Raw genomic sequence first — 20,148 nt, 5'->3', positions numbered from 1 at the left:
CTAAGGCCAGGCTTCTTTTCATCCCTCTGTGGTGACCAGTCAGCTCTCCAACCTGAACCGGCTGAGTCAGCCCCTCAGTTATCAGGGTCTTCTGGGCACGGTGGTCTCTGAAGCAGGGGTCGGATTCTGTGAACAGAGGTTGCTGGGCACCGCTGTGGGCCAGTTGCCACCCAGGACCCCCAGACACACTAGAGAGGCTTCAGCAGCGCCCTCTGCCCTCTAGGAACCGTGGTAAAGACTCAGAGACAGGGACGGGCCCTGCAAGGCTGTGCTGGGCAGAGCCAGGGGGACGGGCAACCGGGGCTCGGAGAGGGTCTGTCTGGGAATCCAGAGGCCTCACTCAAGGTCCAGCCCCCCAGTCTTCTGCTCCCTGCCCCAGGACTTCAACCAAGTCACACACTTCTTTGCCCTCAGTTCTTTCCTCCCTAAGGTGAGGGGACCGCTCCCATGTGAGTGGGACAGACAGCCCCTTCTATAGGAGTTTAGGGAGGCGACTGGGGTGCTCAGGAGGTCAGAGGACAGCAGGGTCCTGCAGCAAGGCTGCAAAGCGCTGTAGAAACATAGCCTCAAGTGCAGGGAATGTTCTGGTACCAGCTGTGCAGGGTGGGAATGCCACAGAGCGACTAGCTCGCAAGGTGGTGGGAACGTGTGTGGGAGGATGGGCCCCCAGCCCCGAAGCCCTTGCTGTCGGTCTCCAAGGGTCCTGGGCACTCACTGCCACGGGCCGTGCTTGTTCGCACCCGGAGCTGCTTCTCCCACTAAGCTGGATGCTCCCCTAGGGCAGGCTTCGTCCAACTCGTGTTTGTCCCCAGCCCAGCACCCCGTACGTGTGGGTCTCCTGGCTCCCCAGCCCCAGGCTCTCGTGGCTGGAGGAGGCGCTGGAGCGGGTGGGGAGTCTGTGGAATTACCCCACGGGGACACACAGGCCGCGTCTTCCAAGTCATCCCCTTGGAATGTCTGTCCAGGAACATTTATCTACTTGGGGAACACCACGGCCTTTCACTTCAGCACAAAACGCTTATGAGTGACAAGAGGGGCCATCTGGGGACACAGTCCCCAGGGGCACATTGTCCATGGGGTCCCGGGAGTGGGGCCATCTACACGGAGTGCTAGGCTGGGAAGAAGAATGCTCCGGTCCCGAAGCAGTTGGCGTCAGCTTCGTGCTTACCCGTGCATCTGGTCAGCCAGGAGTGTGGACAGGACTGGCGCCTGCCCTCACGAGGCTCTGGGTGACTCGGGGCGTTTAGCAGGCCCATGATAGACAGCAGCAGTCCTGTGTAATGCGTGCTTCAGCAGGGACACATCGGGGGCTCTGGGGGCGGCGGGGTGGACGGGTTTCCAGAGGCGCTGACATTGAGCCACGACCCCCTGGAGAAGGGCACCAGGTAGAGGGGACAGGTGAGGCACGAGAGTGGGCATCGTGCTGGGGGAATCAAGGCCGTTCAGGGTGTGAGCAGAGGGAGGGAGTGGGGGGATTTGGAGGCAGGCTCGGGGAGGCCCCGCAGGGCTGACCAGGGAGTTTGGGCTTCATCCAGTTGGGAGGGAAGAAGCCTGGAGTGTTAGAAGCAGGGACGGGGGGATTTGCTCAGATTTGAGTTTTTGGTGGTCTTTCTGGTCGCCTTTGGAGGACGGATGGGAGAGGCAGGAGTGGAGACGGGAAGCCCGGTAGAGGCGGTAGAACCACCAAGGGGAACGGGGCCTGGGCTTGGGGCAGAGGGAGGTGGAGGGGTCAGGGAGAGGACAGCTCAAGTGTCATCCAGGACCTGGCCAGAGCGTGGTCAGGCAGCTCTCAGTCTGCTGTCTAATAGGAAAATGAATGCTCTGCTTCACTGCATTTGGCCACGTGAAAGACACAGACACAGCACTGCATCTGCCCTCCATAAATACATGGCCACGTTAACGGCCCACGTGCTGCGTGGCTGAGGGGAAGCTCTGATGGCAGGCCACCCCTCCTGGTTTCCACTGTGACCCCGTCCTGAGCCCCTGGGGACCCCACATTCCTGCCGTCCCGGTTCACGTCACCCTCTATATGTGGCCTCCTTCCCAGGGGTCTGGGCCAGAGGGAGACTCCCTTGGATTCTGCACAGGAAAGAGCCAATAAATAAAGACAGATTCCCTCTACGTACTGACATCTGGAAAAGAGATAAACAGAAACAAACCATTTTAATTTAAAAAACACCTGAAGCCCGTCATCTTAGTTAAGACAGCAAAAAAGGGCCGGACGGGCTGGAATCCCAGCGGGCTGCCAGGGAGGCGGGAGGGGCTGGCCAGAGCCGCACGCTGGGTCACTGGGTTCTGCAGAGAAACCATGAATGCTGCTCTCCCAGAGCCGTGCCCACTCCACAGGGTGGAGCACATAGACACCTCATTTTCAGCTGGATTTTAAGACCAGGCTTGGGACTTGACTGAGCAAAAAATGCCCTTAAAGAAATGTGAATGCTGGCTCGTGGAATGTCAGGGATGGCTAGACCCTTTGAGAGAATAGTGCCTGGAATGGTTAGGATGTTAGGGACAGACCTGAGTGCAAAGCCAGCTTGGCTACTTGTGGCTTTGGGCACCAAGGGAACCTCCGTGGACCTTGGTTTTCCTAATCTGAAAAATGGGGATAGTAATACAATCCTTGAAGGGTGGTTGTGCGATTGCTTAGCCTAAAGCCTGGCACATGATAAATCGTGACTCTATGGGAACTAACCACCCATTTCTCCACGTACACCCATTTTACAGATAAGAAAATTGAGAAGTGGTGACTTGCCCAAGAGCACAGAGCTAAGAGAGGGCTTTTAGAGCCTGGAGTAGATCCAGGTGACCTATCTGTGAAAGGTGTTCTTCCCCAGCCCACCTTGCTTCAGGTCATGTTCTATGACATTTTTCTACCCATGTCACTTCTCAGGGCTCGGTGAAAACATTGATCAGATTGTGCACCAGCGTGTCTTTAAACCACTGCCTGAGGACAACTCTTCTCTTGCAGGCACAAACCTGGCTGCCCTCAGCTGCCTCAATAGCATTTCCCAAGAGTCTCTTGCTGCTGCCCTCACTCCCACCCCACCCAACCCCATTCCAGGTCATCCTCTTCATCTTTGTCACAAACTCTTGCTGTCTCTGTCTCTCCCAGCTGGAATTCTTAGGGCTTAATGAAGCAATTTCCCAACTGAATTTGTACATGCTACCTAAGAAATTGAAATTTACCCAAAATTCCAGTGAAATGTGTAGAATCTCAGTTTAAACGAAACACTCACTTTGCGTTCACCTTGCTCTCTCCCTGGCATGTATTTGTATAACTATTTGCCAACACTTCACTCATCTTAGCTCTTTTTAAAAATAAACTTTATGTTTTAGAACAGTTTTAGATTTATAGGAAAATTGTGCCGATAGTACAGAGTTCCCATATACCCTGTACCCCTTTTCCCCATTATTAACATCTTACATTAGTATCATGCATTTGTTACAATTAATGAACCAATATTGATATGTTATTATCAAGGCCCACACATTGTTCAGATTTCCTTAGTTTTTATCGAATGTCCTTGATCTGTTCCAGGATCCCATCCAGAACACCACATGACATTGAGTCATCATGTCTCCTTGGGCTTCTCTTGGCTATAAAAGTTCCTCAGACTTTCCTTGTTTGTGATGGCCTTGACAGTTTTGAGGAGTTCTGGTCAGGTATTTTATAGGATGTCTCTCTGTTGGGAATTGACTGATGTTTTTCTCGTGATTAGATTGGAGTTCTGGGTTTTGGGGAGGGAGACAGAGGTCCCATGCCATTCTCATCCCATCATATCAAAGGTACATACTGTCACTATGACATCACTGTGGATGTTGACGCTGAGGTAGTGTTTGTCAGGTCTCTCCGCTGTAAAGTGACTCTTTTTAAATTCATCTTAGCTTTTTTAGAAAGCTTAAATTGCTTCTTACTGTGACCCTGTGGAGACTCTTGGGTGACATGCTTTGCCAGCTTCTTGCATGAATATCTTGCACATTTTATCTTCTGTGCCACATGGCATCTCATTCTTAGCACAGGCCACGCCCAAGGTGCCCCAGAACCCCCCTGTGTTATAGATGAGGGGCCCCTGGATTTGGCAGATGGAGGAATCTGAGGCCAGTTAGGAGATCAGGATGGCACAGGGGTCTCTTACACCTCATTCTAGTCCTTTCCTCCCCCTGGATCACGCTGGCCTTCTGGTCTTCACAGGGAGACAGGATTCAGTGCTTCCCTCATTCCCTCATCTCTCCTGCCTACTGGGCTCACCTCATCCTTAGCAGATTCCAGCCGGAAAGAGGAGCCCAGAGGGGCCAGGGTTGGGGCGTGGGGAGGGAGGGGGACCCTCTGTTGGTCAGTCTCACCTTTCCCAAGCCCTGGCTGACCTTCTGCAGCCTTCTTCCAGATGGCTCATTTCTGTGGTGGAAGCAGGTCGCCTCAGACCCCTGCATTCAACAGTCCTTCGGCTGGAAGGTCATTCCCTTTCACTTTTATTTTGCTCTGTATCTGGATTTTGTTCTCTGCCCGTCCAGCCAGGATTTTCTTAGGCGGAGAATTTTCATCTCTCTGGTACACAGATGGATTCCAGAGGTGGGGTGCAAGTTCCTGTCCTTCAGAGAGGTGGTAGGAACTTTTTGTCTCTTTCTTTGTACTGGCTGCTTCAGAAATCAAAGCTGTCTTAGATGCAGTGGTTAAATCAATGCGATGATATATTCTTCCAGCTTGTCTTAAGAAACCACTTCTGAGGTTTTAGTACATCCCCTGCCCAGGACCTTGCTCTGATTCCAAAACACATTCTGAAGTCCCCATTGTACTTGCACTTTGCTCTACAAGCCTTGCAACAACTTTTGGTCCAAAATAATACGATCCAACTCAGCTCATGGTCAAAGTTTGTTTCTCTCCCCTGCTGGGCCCTGTGGGACCAGTTAAGTTCTTCTTCCTCAGCACCATCCACCCTGAGACCACTGGCAAAAGACCCAGGGAGGTGGGGCTCAGTCTAGGGTGACTTGAGGCCCAGCAAGAAGGCCAGTGGAACTCTGTGAGCCCCTTAGGTCAGCCTTAGACCTGGGGCAGGCGGTGGTCTCTGAAAGAAGAGTCCTGTACGGGGGCAGCTTGGAGGGTGGGAAGCATCCTCTTACCGTGGGAATCAGCAAGTGGGATTCTAACCTCAGCTCCACCAATAGCCCCCTTAACCCCTGGACCTCAGGATCCTCATTGGAAAAATGGAGGAAACAAGGCTTACGTCACAAGGATGCTGTGACTATCAGATTAATTCAAGTAATATATAAAGTCTGGCCCACTGGAGTCTCTCAGTAAATGTTAAAAAAGAGAGAGAACAAAAATAATACTAAATCATTTCTATAATGGTGACCATTTACAAATGCACTGCCGCGTGTTTTAGCTCATTTTGACTTTGATGGTCAAAGTTGGCAGGCTAGGTATTATTAATCCTTTTATAGATGGAAAGGCTGAGTCTGAGAGAGGCTGCTGCCTGCCCAATGTCTCACTGTGTGTCATGGAAGGAAGGGCTGGGGTGGAACTCAGAGTTCAGAAATACCAGAAATAGGGCATCTGTACAAGTCACTGTTAGAATGAGTAACACAAGCTGCTCCATTAAACAAATCCAGACATCTCAGTGGCCGAACACAAGAGGAGCGCATTTGTCACCCACGCCGCAGCCCAGTGCAGTTACTTTGGGGAGGGGGTGAAGGGACACTGTTCCACACAGTCACTCTGGTCTCCAGGCTCTTCCCATGTCATGGCTCCTTCTTATTCTAAGTGTTTGGAGTTTTCTCCCTTCAGCCAGGGGATTAAGAAAGGGAGGGTGGAGAACTGTGCATAGAAGATTTTTTACTGGCTGGGCCTGAAAGCGGTGACATTGTTTCTGCCCCCATTTCGTGGGAGGACTCAGTTACACAGTCACACCTAAGGCACCAGATGCTGACAAAAGTAGTCTGAGTGCCCAGGGAGAAAGCAGTCACCTGCACCGTCACCTAACAGGCTCACGGTGTTTCTACCTCCATTCCCCCCTTCCCACTAGCAGGAGGTACCATCACAATGATTAATCCTTCCTGGATGATGCAAGTCTCCCTGGCCTGTTTCCTGAAGAAACAGGACGATAACCTGGACCCTAAGCGATAGGCATTCCCGCTGGAGGCAGTTGGGGGGCGGCGTCCACTCCACTGTCCTTCGAGGGCCAGCAGCCCCTTCAGCAGGTCCAGAACAGCAGGAAAGGGGTTCTCTCCTGGCTCTGGGGGTGTCGCTTGATGCTGGCTCATTCCAGAGAGCCCCCTCTTTTCTTGCAGAGGCCACAAGCCCCCAGCTCAGCACAATAGTCTTTGTTACCCAGATTATTCAAGATCCCCACTGTGGGAAGTGAATTTTTTTTTTTTAAACATGGGCAGTGATTTGTAAAAGAGCCGATAGCTTTAATGACAAGCCTATTTAGCTGATAAAATTAGCCATCAGAGGAATAACTTATGTTATCCTTTTGCCATAATTTAAATTTATGGCCAACTACCAGTCATCTTCACAGTGGATGGAAAGGGGCCAAGGTCGAATTCAGCTTCACCCTGCTCCTAAATCATTAGTTTGCAACTGTCTCCTGAGTTTTATTGTTACCAACAATGGTGAAACTAATGGAAATAAACATTGGATGCCATCCCAATAGCAGATGGGTTTGAAGGCAGGGCAGTCTGTGCAGACAGCACTAATAGGATGGAAGAAAATTATTGCTATTGCATTAGATACCATCGAGCTTCTGGCCAAAGTGTGCATTGATCAGGCCAAGGCCCTGTCAGTTGTACTTCACAAACCAGACCATTAAAGGCAGAGATGGGCTGGGTGTGCCCACCCTGCCGCCCCCGGGGTCTGGCCCCGCCTGGGCATGCATTAAAAGCCCAGCCCAATGGAAGGGGCCTGACTCACTCCAGTAATTCACGCTGAGGGCTTCCCTGTGGATCCCAGCAGATCTGGTCAGGTTATCTGATTAGAAATACTTAGCTAATAATGTGCATTAAGAAGGGCTGTGACTGCACTTTCCTTCTTCCCAATCACAGGATGGTCTTTTTTTCCCCACTGGACCAGTTTGCCAGTGGAAAATTTGCTTCATTTTATCCTCAAAGCCACCGTGCCCTTTCTCTCCCAGAGGCCCAGGCCCACGTGAGCCTGGAGAGCCTGAGTGCTCTGGGTGTTTCTCCTTATCTGTGTTTAGCAGTTTGACTATAGGGTTTCTAGGTGTGGGATTTTTGTATTTATCCTCCTTAGGGTTCTCTGAGTTTCTTGAATTTGTGGGTTGGTGTGTTTCATTAGATTTGCAAAGTTTTGGGCCATCATTTATTTATTACTTCTGTCCCATCCTATCAGTCTCCTTCTGGAGCTCTAATTACATATGTTAGACCTTCTACTCATGCCTCACTTTTTCCTTATACCCTATCTGTTCCCCCATTCTCTCTCTTTTTTCTTTTTCTGGATGTAACTTTTTTTTTTATATAAATTATTTATTTTTATTTTTGGCTGCGTTGGGTCTTCATTGCTGTGCGTGGGCTTTCTCTAGTTGCAGCGAGCTGGGGCTACTCTTCGTTGTAGTGTGCTGGCTTCTCATCGTGGTGGCTTCTCTTGTTGCGGAGCACGGGCTCTAGGCACACGGGCTCTAGAGCGCAGGCTCAGTAGTTGTGGCGCACAGGCTTAGTTGCTCCACAGCATGTGGGATCTTTCCGGACCAGGGCTCGATCCCGTGTCCTCTGCATTGGCAGACAGATTCTTCTTTTTTTTTTTTTTTTTAAATGGATGACCACAACAAAAGCAACAATGATTGCAATTACCAAACACAAAAAACACTCATGCTATGTCATAATACTGACATTCAGTCCAGTAATCCTCCACTGTAACAGCTCCTTTACTTTGCAGTGAAAATTGATTTGTATATTCTTTGCCTCTGAGTCCTTGTGGGATTTTTTTTTTTAATTCAAACAGAAAGTCACAAAAATTATAATCATCCTCATCAGTTCACTCAGTCCCATGTAATTAATTTTTTTTTTCATCTTGATCTTTTGTTAGCACTTTTATGAGTTCATCAGTTTTTCATTAGAGTTCTGAAAATGCTTATTCATTCAGTTCAGCAGTACAGTCAGTTACCAGAAACCTGTACTTGTCAGAGTCTTTTCCATGAATTCCTTGAAGATGAAACCCTTTTATAGGAACATATTTGCAAGAGCATCACAGTACACCCAGAACTGTCTGTAAATGACAAAAGACTTAAAAATGACCATGGTTAAAGATTTGATGAAAGTTCATAATAATGCAATTGACAAGGAAATTTAGTTATTTCTGAGATATACATTTTAAAGTAATAACTAGAGTTATGACTTATAACATTATACCAGAACATATAAGATTTTTAGAAATTTCATGTAATGTCTGAAACATTTATATTAACATATTTCCATACAAATAAGCCAATGAAAGTTTAGTATTAGTTGTTTTGTTTGTTTGTTTTTTTATACTGCAGGTTCTTATTAGTCATCAATTTTATACACATCAGTGTATACATGTCAATCCCAATTGCCCAATTCAGCACACCACCATCCCCACCCCACCGCAGTTTTCCCCCCTTGGTGTCCATATGGGCAGACAGATTCTTAACCACTGCACCACCAGGGAAATCCCTGGCTGTAACTTTTAATATTTTTCTATAGACCTATCCTCAAGTCCAACACCCCTGTCTTCTACTGTGTCCAGTCTGCTGTTAAACCCATCCAACTGAGTGCTCAATTTCAAATATTGTATTAAGGTCCTAAAAGTTTCATTTGATTCTTTTTATAGGTTCTGTTTCTCCACTGAAATGCTACAACTATTTTGTCCATCTTTTCCCATACTTTTCTCTAACTGCTTTATGATTTGATAATCGATCACTTTTTCCTGCTTGTTTGCATGAATAGTAATTCTTATTGTGCGCTACGCATTGTTGATGCATTTTAGAGGTTCTGGGTTACGTTATCTTTCTCTAAAGAGTTGGCTCTCTGACAGTGGGGCATTTCCGTAGGAACAGGGGATGGCCCTGAAGACAGCACCAGGAATTAACTGGCTCTTGCACTTTGTTCCCTCCCAGTTAGAGTTCCAGAGCCAGCACAGAGCTTGTTATAGACCAGAATTCAGCTGCTCCGTTAGCCTCATTGAACACACAGTGAAACTGAGGCCCAAAGAGGAAAGGAGACTTACCAGAGTGAGGGAGGGGTGATGGGCTGCGAGTTGAGGCTCCTCCTCCAGCCCTGGCTTTTTCCCCACGTGGGGGCCCTCCTGCTCTTTCCTGGCCCCCCGTTACCATCAAGCTCCCCCATGTTCTGTTTGAGCTGAGTCACTTCCATCTCTCCCATAAGGCTTCAAGTTCCCTGACACAGGGTCTGGGGGGCTGGAAGCCAGAGACATGGGTTCTGGGCCCAACTTTGCTCTGATGCACCATGTGGTCCTAGCCTGTACCCCACGCTGTCCCCCAGCACAAAAGCCTCCTGCCCATCACGGGGCCTCAGTTCACCCATCTGACTGAAGAGGCCCTGCTCTCCTAGGACCCCTTGACCACCCTTCATCAACTGGGGAAGCACATGTGGCCATGTTCAGCATATGGGAATCAGGAGCCAGGCTCTGAGGGTCCCAGCTAGAACATCCGGACGGTCCCCTGGGCTGTCACAGCCAGTGACCAGAGCTGAGAGCCATTTAGCCCATCTGCAGTGTCTCTGTAAGGAGTCAGCCGTTCCCTCTCAGAGCGAGGGATCAGAGCATCCGGCCACCCCACACCCTCTGGGTATGCAGCTTGTAAAAATATGTCCCCAAAGCAGGTTGCCTCCTCCCTCACCCCCATTCCAGTCCATGCCCATGCTGACACTTTTACCTCCTAAATGGTCTTCATCTTCATCTCCACTGTCTCTACCCTAGCCCAAATTCTGGTCATCCCTGGCCTGCACTGCTGCAGCAGCCTCCCAGCTGGTATTCCCATGTCCGCCCTGGCTTACCCCCGTCCAATTCATTCCCCACTCGGCTATCAGCACCGTCCTCTCAAGATGCTCATCTGAATCACCACTCCTCCACCTCCACCACTCCACCCTTCTGTTCAGAAGATTTCAGTGGTATATTGTTGCTCTTTAAATAAGGGCTGAAGTCAAAGTGTCTTACCATGGCTACAAGGCTCTGCCTGGTGTGGCCCCTGCCGACCTCCCCCAACACCTCTTACCTCCCAGTCTCTGTCTCCCGGACACACCGTGCCTCCTCTGCCACAAACGTCACCCAGAGCTAGCCCTTAGAACTCTCCTGGGACATTTGTTCCCTGCAGCGCAGCAGACAGTGCCTGTCACTGGGGCCACCCAGGACTCACTGTGAAGCTGGGAGAGGCAGTTTCATTCCAATACACATAACAATTTTAACGTTTCCCTCGCCATGCTTTACCTGACTTCTCAGTGAATGAATGAATAAAGGAGTGAACGGGGGAACTACCATACACTCGGGTTCATATTTCTAGCCTAGAACTTATTTCAGTGTACATGCCTATGTCTGCACATGTGGGCTTGGGGCTGGACAAGCCCTGGCCTCTGGCGTCTGGACTGAATTCCAGTGGGACACTCATGGGCAGCTCTGTATCAATTACAAGTTATCAATAATGCATCTGTTCAGAGTGGCCTAGGAGGCCATTAGCTAGGGCTGCCGGCCCTGATGAGCAGCCTTGGAGAAAGTGGGCTGGGTATGCCCATGGGAGGTTCAGATCAGCCTGGGCAGGAGGGGCTCCCAGCCCCAGCAGAGCTAAGGAGGGTTGCCTAATGGGCCCTACGTGACATCTGAGACCTTGCTGCGAGAAGGGTGGCTCGAGCCCTCTCCCCCTGCACAGAAGGCCATTCTATAATAAGCTAGCCTCGCTTTCTCACTTTCTGAGACCAGTGGCCCCATTCGAGTACTGGGTTGTTGAGATCCAGGTGTGAGCCTAGTCTGAGACCAGAGTTAGGGCCCAGTGTGTGATCAGGATGTGGTCTTAGTATGTGACTTGGGTCGGGACTCAATGTGTGACCAAGCTCGGGGCTCAGTGTTGGGGCCCAGGCTTTGCCTCAGCTTTGGGTTAAGGTTGGGGCCCAGTTTGTGGCTGGAGTTAGGGCTCAGCCTGAAACCACAGAAAAAAGCTGGGCTAAGCTGACTAGTTTCACACATTGATTTATTGATTCATTCAGCAGTATTTACCGAGTGCCTTCTGTGTACCAAGCAACAAAACAGGCAAGATCCCTGCTCCTACAGAGATTATATTCTATATTCTATTCTTATATAGATTATATTCTATATCCCTGCTCTTACAGAGGGGTGAGGGTGGCAGTGGTGTGCTGGAACTCTCACTGACTCGTGAGAGCCAGCTGTGCATATTTCTTCACAATTCTGCATGACATCATGTTGGTAGTTTGAAATTGGCCATGGTGGGAGTATTTATACCAGAGATTAGCATGTACTATAAATCAGGCCTCTTTTTTTCTATACCAGCACACTACTGCAGCTGAAGTGACCGACCACACGTATTTATCTGATCTGTTTCCCCAAACTCCACCGAGATGATAGTAAAGAAAAGAATCCTAAACATATAAGAATTAAGAAACTCTTTAAGTCCTGTCCATCAGGACAAAGAGGATACAGATTTCAGTGGATTTAGGGAAATGAAGAGTGATTTAGCAGAGTGGAGAATCTATAACTAAAGTGTCTAAAGAGGTGGATAGTGAGGGAAATGGGCTAATTCCCCCGTCAGTACCCTTGAGAGTTTGGGAGGAATGGGGTGAATGTGAAGCTGACCACAGGGGAGAGGGGTTGGCTAGAAGTCTGTACCCATAATATTTGAACCCTCCGCATCCCCTCCCAAATTCTGCACAGCCAGGAGACCACACTCCCCCATCATACAAGATGCAAGAGGTTCGTCCTCTGCAGAAATTGAACCAGAGGACTCTGCAGGTGGGCACTGGGTGAGGCAGAGGCCTGGGGAGAGGTGCAGGGCTGAAAATGAGGATTAGGTGAAAGTCCTTTCATCTAATGGCTGGACCCTCTGCCCCATTTCCCTGCCCTGCTCCCAGCACAGAGACAGCCAGAGGTGTGTCCTCAGGCAGGAGGCTGATGAACTCTGGGAAAACCTGAGTGTTCCCAGAGACAAAATTTGTGAACTCTGACATTGGGAAGTGGCCCTGATGCCAGTTTGCTGCCTGGCCACCCTAGTGTTAGTGAATGCTTCAACTGTGTGTTTCACTTTTGTCAAAAGAAAAATAATAAAACATAAATAAAAATATCAGAAGGTGCTAAGTGCAATGTAGAGAATTCAAACAGAGTGATGTGATGGAGTGCCTGGGTGGCTGCCTTAGGTCAGGGGTCGGGGAAGGCCTCCAAGAGGGGGAGCCAGCCATGTGATATGGGACCAGAGGTCCCTGGGAAAGTGACCCTGAGACCAACACACTCTTAGTGTGTTTAAGGAATGACGAGAAGGCCTGTGTCACGGCGGGAGGTAAAGGGAGAAAGAATGAGATGAAGTGGACCAGGTAAGCAGAGCCAGAACATGTACCTGTTATGTAAGCCAAGGGTAAAAGTTTGGGTTTTCTCCCACCTGAGGTCTATGGGCAAGGGGGTGACATGATCTGATCTAGGTTTACGAGAATCCCTCTTACCCCTGTTGGCGAATGGATGGTAGAGGGCTGTAAGGCTGCAGTCATCCAGGTGAGAGCTGGCAGTGGAGGTGGAGGGAGGTGGGCAGGCTTGGGGCAGCACTTAGGGAGCTGGACTTGAGGGCAGATTGGATGGCAAGGATAAGGGAAAGTGCGGAAGCAAGGGAGGAGATTGCATTTTTTTAGATACAGCTAAAATGAGATGAAAACACCCGAGGAGCAGGTGTGGAGATAGAGTGAAGAGTCCTGTTTAGGTTGAGTTTGTGACACCTGTGACCCAATTCTGTGTTGCTGTCAGGTAGGCAGTTGGAGATGTGATCTGACATTGCAGGGAGGGGCCAGGGCTGGAGATTGGGATCATGGGCAAGTAGGTAATCTCCTAGGTAGGAAGCTCAGGCCCGGGGACTCCCTGGGACTCCTCCACCCGCCTCCCTGCTTCAGGCCTTTGGGGGTTTGACTGGAGGTTGTGGGGTTATGCAAAAGCGATGCAATGTGTGTTTGCAACACTAGGTGGCAGTGAAAGATCTCCTTCCTCCTGAGCCCACAGCCAGGCCCTTCAGTGTCAGACCCAAACTTTGCCTTCACCCAGATGGCCCAGGGAGGCCCCAGTGTGTGAACAGCCGTCTCAGCCACAAACTCAAGAGGCATCTGGAAGCCTCTCTAGGAAACCTTCCCCAACAACAACAAAAAATGAAACCAAAATAAAAATGTGTGCAGCTTTTTACAAAGCCTTTATGAAGCCCTCAAGTCCTCAGAGAGCTCTGTGGAGTGATTACCCCTATTTTACAGATAAGGAAACCAAGGACACATGGCAGTAAGCCGCAGGGTTGCAACTAGACTCCAGTCTAGTCTGGCCAGCCCTCGGAACACCTCCTAGAAGAGGGGATATGGGCGTTGCTGGAAGACAGATGGGTCAGGCACAGCCCAGTAAGCCACGATGGGCTCCCACCGGCTAGTTACACTGACCCTGGATATTGCGGGGTTTCCCGTCTTCCACTAATCATCAGTGTGGGACACCAGAATAAGGCTCTTGGGTGGCACGTTTAGGCAACTAACTAGAACGAATCCCGTTCCCTGAGTCCTCTTCCTCCGATGCTCTTCCTGAAAACCACGGCTGTGCTTCCTCTCACGGCCATCTTGTCTTCACTATGGGGCCAGACTACACAGTATCCGAGGTGAGACACAGGAACATGTTTTTTATTACTCGGAAAAGGCTCCAGAAACGTCAGAGACTCTTGCGACTAGTGTCGTTGGGAGATTTGTAAGGAACACCCCCTCCAGCCTTTGGATGCTCAGCCCATTCCAACCCCGCTCCCCCAAGAGCAAAGCGCCCAGACGTTGGGCTCGGGCCGGGTCCACGCCCCGCACCCCGCCCCTGCGCTGCCCACCACCCACCGCCCCGCTCTTTCCTGCAGTTTGAGATACGGCAGCTGCGGGCGCACCTGGCGCAGCAGGACTTGGACCTGGCGGCCGAGCGCGAGGCGGCGCTGCAGGCCCCTCACGTGCTCAGCCAGCCGCGCAGCCGCTACAAGGTGGTGGAGGCCGGCACGTGGGCCGAGGAGACCGCGGACGAGAGCATCGTGGAGGAGCTGCAGCCCGCGCAAGGTGAGCCCGCCCGCAGCCTCCCCAGTCCCGTCGTGGGGAGCCCCGTCCCCACCCCCGCCCTAGGGCTCTGTGCACAGCTTCCCGGAGTTGGAGCACGCCTCCTGGCAGGACTGTGCCCCCATCTCGGCCCACGATTGTGGCAGTGGCGGTGGTGGTGACCCTCAGATCAGTGCCCCCGGGACTACCTTTCTGAGCATCGGAGAAAGCGTTCAGGTAAGCTCCCTTGACCCGACCTCGACATGATCTCAGTGGCGTGTGCTCATTTCATGCCTGTGGGCCACTGGCTGCTTTGCGTGCACTGTTTCCCCAGTCCTCGTGGTAACCGCCTGCAGGAGGCTTGACTTTCCTACTTTATGGATGAAGGAACTGCGACCCAGAAAAGTTGTCCAAAGGTGCCTCACTAATAAATGGCAGAGCTAGGCTTCCAGCCAGATGCCTAGGACTTTCCTACTGGACTGCCCAGCCCACTAAGGCCCAGATAGTAGGTCCAGGCCTGGGGCCCAGAACAACCCAGAACCTATGCTTTGGGGATGGTAGTAAATTGATGGGCAGGTGATGTTGGTGGAGATGGGAGTGCCGGCCATACGCTAGGGCAGAATACTCTGTAGAAGACCAGCTGTGTCACCTTGTAGAGGGGAAATAACCTTTCTGGGTCTTGGTTTTACTAGCTGTCAAATGGGAACAATGCTGAGCTTTCCTCACAGGGTTGTTGTGAGGCTCCAGGAAGCAGGTGAAAGTGGCTTCCAGAATTGCAAAGTAGTCCTGCAAATGTCAGGTGGTATTATTTCGTGATTGGGGGTGAAAATACCCTCACCTGGTGATGCAGCTGTGTCCGGTTTGGGCCTTTGGGAGGTTTGGAGAGACTGTGTTCTCATGGGCTCAGGCCAGGAATCAGCCTCGGCTCAGGGGGCACAGCAGGGGAGATCTGTGGTCTTGCTGGAGCCCCGGGGGAATCCTGGGAGCCTGAACATGAACGCTCGTGTCTGAGTCCTCCCTGCCCCAACTTGCACCTGAAAATGTTATCACTAAAATGATGGTTAAGGGATTTCTTCACTTTACCAAGATATTTTTAAAAGTATCAATGTCCCCTAATAATTCGGAATACATTTTTGGGTCCACATTTTTTACCTAAAGGTAAGGGAACTAAGATTCATCAAACTCCTCCAAGAGAAGCTTTTTACAGTGTGATTTCATTTCATCCTCACACCTCCTTTCTCTCATATGGAGGAGGAAACTCAGACCCAAAGAGGTCGAGAGAATTTCATGGGGTCACACAAAAGAAATGGAGGTGCTGGGCTTGGAACCGGGGGAGGCTGTGGGATCCTAAACTCCAGCTTGATCTGGGGCCCACTTTGCCTTGGCATGCTGTGTGCTCCCTGCCAGGGCAGCGGCAGCCAGGTAGGGCTGGGCAGGTTGGGCAGCAGGAAGCCAGAGCTCCAGACTCTGCCACTCCCCGACTCTGTGACTTGGGGCTTCAGTGTTCCCTTCTGCAAAGTGGACTCATCGCTCCAGCTCTATCTGCCTTACAGGAAGTCTGGGGAACTGATGGATGTGAGAAAGCTCTGTAGGCTGTAAGACACTGTGAACAGGTTTTGGGGAGCGGGGTGATTGCTATTATGATCTTTTGAGAGCCCTTCCAACCTTAGAGCTATAGAATTTGGAGGCTAGGAAGGACTTCTGAGTCCAGCTCTTCAGCTGATATGCTAATTCCATCTATTACGCCTGCCAAGAGTTTTACCTTCCTCTAAGAATAGGTACCCCGAACCTCCCAGAGAAGCCCATGCCAACCCAACATCAAATGGCTCTGCCTGTTAGAAAATTCTTCCTCAGGCTGTGCTGAGGTCCGCCCCCGGCACCCACCTCTCCCACATGGACGAAGCTTTTATATATAGGCCTGGTGGGTGCCCTCCCAGCTGAGATATCCTTTCGGAGACTGGCCTCTGAGTGTTTTCTCCTCCAGAGACTGTCACCTGCACTCCCACAACCAGTCCTCAGGGGACAAGCTCTCCAAGTTCTTGCTGTCCTGCCCCTCCCTGAGCATTCCAGTGTTTCAGTCACACAGTTCTTGGGGAGCTGCAAGACCAGGGCAGAGTGTCGAGGGGCCACCCCTGCTTTTTTTCTGGACCCAAGACCCCTGTGACAAGGCCAGAAAGCTCCTGAGCCTTGTGGTGGCTGCCTGGCCTGAGCTCTCAGGTGACCCAGGCCCACATGGCTCTGTCGAGCCCCATGTCCCTGCAGCCCATCCTTGGGCAGCGTGCTTTCTGTACCCCCTGTGTGGATTTTGACATTCATTTGTGTTCAGCTGTAGCTTGTTTGATTCCTGCCTTTACTCCGGGTTTCTAGGACTTTGTAGATCCTGACTCATCACCAATTCCTTCCGGTTTTACTGCCTACATATATCGTGAAACATTCCCCTTTTCCGTCTGCTTTGTTCAGCCTTCCTTATCTCTGGACCTCGCCTGGCTCCCTGACCTCAGCTTTGCCCTCATAGGTGCCCTCTTCAGTCCTTTGTCCCCCCTACACACACACAGTCATCTTTCATAAATCCTTCATGTCACTCCCTGAGTTAACACCTTGGCTAGTATCTGCTAGGGCTGCCGAAACAAAGTACTGCAAACTGGGTGGCTTAAACAACAGAAGTTTACTGTCTCACAGTTCTGGAGGCTGGAAGTCTGAGATCAAGGTCTTGGTAGGGTTGGTTCCTTCTGAGGGCTGTGAGGGAGCATCTGTTTCAGGCCTCTCCCCCGGCTTCTGGTGCTTTGCTGGTAATCCTTGGCATTCCTTAGCTTGCAGAAGCATCACTCTGACCTCTGCCTTCTCTTCACATGGTGTTCTCCCTCAGTGTGTGTCTGTGTCCAAATTTCCCATTTTATAAGGACCTTAGTCATGTTGGGTCTGGGGCCCACCCTACTGCAGTATGATCTCATCTTTTTTTTTTTTTTTTAATACATTTATTTATTTATTTATTTTTGGCTGCATTGGGTCTTCGTTGCTGCGCGCAGGCTTTCTCTAGTTGCGGCGAGCGGGGGCTGCTCTTCCTTGCGGTGCACGGGCTTCTCATTGCGGTGGCTTCTCTTGTGGGGGAGCACAGGCTCTAGGCGTGTGGACTTCAGTAATTGTGGCTCGTGGGCTCTAGAGCACAGGCTCAATAGTTGTGGCACACGGGCTTAGTTGCTCCGCAGCATGTGGCATCTTCCCGGACCAGGGCTCGAACCCGTGTCCCCTGCATTGGCAGGCAGATTCTTAACCACTGAGCCACCAGGGAAGTCCAGCCTCATCTTAACTAATTATATCTGCAACAATCACATTTCCAAATTAGGAAATCACAGTCTGAGGTACTGGGGGTTAGGATTTCAACATATGACTTTGAGGGGGAGGACACAATGACTCAACTCATAACAGGTGGCATATAAAACCCTTGATGGTCTTGTCCCAGGCTGGCCACCCACCCCGACCCCCGCCATCTCATCTCCTTCCAGTCTGCACTCTGTCTTCACTTTCACTCTAGCCGAGTGAAACATCTTTGCCTTTGGGAAGTGTTCTGCGCAGTAGTAAGTCTCTGAGCCTTTCCACATGTTGTTCACTGGCAGGACAGGCCTGCCTGCCAAACTTCTTTTCATCCTTAAAACCTGTCTCAGAGTGAGCTCCCAGTCACCACGCCCTTCTCTTGAGACCTTATACGAACTCCCGCTAGGCCCCGAGTGTGCCAGGTCGCTCCCACACTTTATCTTCGGGGCCCACTGCGCCTGGCCCTCAGCAGGCTCCCCTTAAAGTCCGTTGCATGGAATGTAATCTGCAAGCCCATAACTGATCGAAGAACACAATAAGGCTTGTGGACATCACTTGTTTCCCTGTGGGTCCTGCAGTCCTGGGTTTTCTCTCGGAGCTCAGGGGGCATCTGGCAATAGCCTGCTCCAAAAACCACACTCTTGGCTTTCACCTCCCCATGCTGGTGCTTGTGGAATCCAGAATAAAAGAATATAACAAAACTATAAGAATATAAGAATCTTCTTTTTGAAAGTTCTCCTGGAAGTCAGTGGCAACTGTTGCCCACTTGGTCTTGCTTTCCAAGGATGGAAGGAGCAGGTTTACAGTCTCCTGGTCCCTCACAGGCCCTTCCTCCTGATGGAGCAGAGTGAGCTGGGCGAGCCGCTTCCTCGCTCTCCCTAGTGGTCAGCCTCCTCGCTCTGCCCATGGCAGCTGCTCGCCTGGTGCTTGAGCCCACCCGGTGCTGTTCTGTCTTCCGCTGAGCCCACCTTGAAACACCTGAGCTCAGCTGAGCACCTCCAGTACAGCCACACATTCTGCAGCACCTCTCTGTCTCTCTCATCAGGAGACTGAGCTCTTGAGATAAGAGCGTGGCCGTTGCTATCCCCCGGCCAATGACCTCCAGACCCTGGACACCTGATGCCACATTTGGATTCACAGGGAGTCAAGATCTGGGGTCAGAGAGTCTGCAAACAAACCAAGCCTTTAAAATAATCCCATACATTCTAGTGCGATGAAGCTTTGAGCACCTGCCTCTCCACCCTGTTCCTCCTCTCTCTTCAGTCCCCATAGTGAGCAACTTCCAGGAGGACGTGGAGGGACACAGAATAAGAAGGGAGAAAGTGACTGGCTGCATGTGCCAGCTAGGGTGTTATGGGGTCTGTGCTGACCCTCCCGGAAACTAGAGGCGTGTCTGAACGAGGCACTCAGGCCTCCCATAGAGATGACAAACATGCACCCCTGGGAGCAGGTGTCTCTGTGACACCCCCTACCTCCCAGCTCTCTAGATGCCCACCTGCCTGCCCCAGCCCACTCAGTAGAGCACAGCGCATTCCTGGTCTGCCACTTGATGGCCAACCCCCAGAGCTGTCAATAGAAAAGGCAGTGCCTCTGAGGCAGAGGGCAGAAGCCTGGGGGGCTAGCAAGTGGCACGCATGATTCACAGCCTTAGATGGGCCAGGGAGACAGGGCACCCCAGCTGATCTCTCTTTGACCAGGAGCTGTGTCCAGGGAGGGATTTCCATGACATTAGAAATTATGGCTAGACAAGCTAGGGGCGCTCTGGGCCACGCTGGAGATGGAGAAAGGTCAACGTTCATTGCTCACCATGACCTTCAGGCCAGCGAGGGCCCTGAGGCTCACCATATCACACTAGTACACAGACCATCTGGGGATTAACCTGCAGACAACAGCGATAAGTCTCAGGACCCTCGGGAGAGGGCCTTGCTCCAGGGGGGATGGCAGCCCTGGAGGGCGGGAGTGCCAGCCTCAGCCCGGGCAGGAGAAGTGGCTCCTGCAGTCTCAACAGTTGCCAGCGGGTCACAGTCAGACTAATGCTGACCAGCTTCTGTTTAAACTTGCTCCAGCACAAATCATTTTTAAAACCCAGGTGGCAAAGTTGCAGGCTTTGGGGCCTGCCAAGTTCACAGTGCCTCTGTGTAGTCATTAATACTTCCCTCCCAAATTTATTAGTCTTGAAGCTCACCCATAACTGATGAATTACAGCCCCTGGTGGGAGTGCCGCAGCTTTCACCATATATCACAGTGAGGCTCGGCGTCCCCCCATGCTACACCAGCGCTCAGAGAAACCCCCCCAGAGGTGCACCAGGCCCGCAGAGCTGGCACCAGTGTTTAACCTTGGGAGAGGAGGGGCCTGTGTGCCAATGGAGGCAAGTTGGGGTTTCTGCCATCACTGGCCTCCTGATGTGTGTGCCTGATGGGGGGCATTGGGGACCCCGGGGAGCCCCAGAGCTGTAGAACTAGAACTGGGCAGCGAGGCAGCTGACAGGGCAGAGCTGGTGTGGGTGGTACTGAGGGAAGGACATGGGTTTAAGACTCAGGGCTGGGTTTGAATCTCAACTTGGCCTTGAACAAGTTACTCAAACTCTCTGAGCAGGACTGGCTTTATGG

At 51.3% G+C, this 20,148-nt stretch overlaps 1 protein-coding gene across 4 annotated transcripts in view; it reads left to right on the top strand.

Annotated features, from left to right (window-relative positions):
* TMEM266 (transmembrane protein 266) overlaps positions 1-20,148 on the top strand; it is a 137,983-nt gene that overhangs the window by 95,481 nt on the left and 22,354 nt on the right. For all 4 annotated transcript variants that reach the window (XM_082452635.1, XM_082452632.1, XM_082452634.1 and 1 more), the window contains one exon: positions 14,061-14,250. In XM_082452635.1, the coding sequence (XP_082308761.1) occupies positions 14,061-14,250 (190 nt within the window). The remainder of the gene's footprint in view (positions 1-14,060; positions 14,251-20,148) is intronic.

This window comes from Balaenoptera physalus, assembly GCF_965194825.1.
Source record: "Balaenoptera physalus genome assembly, chromosome: 2".
Taxonomy (NCBI): Eukaryota; Metazoa; Chordata; class Mammalia; order Artiodactyla; family Balaenopteridae; genus Balaenoptera; species Balaenoptera physalus.
The sequence above is the reverse complement of the archived record's forward strand: the minus strand, read 5'-3'. Positions and strand labels throughout refer to the sequence as shown.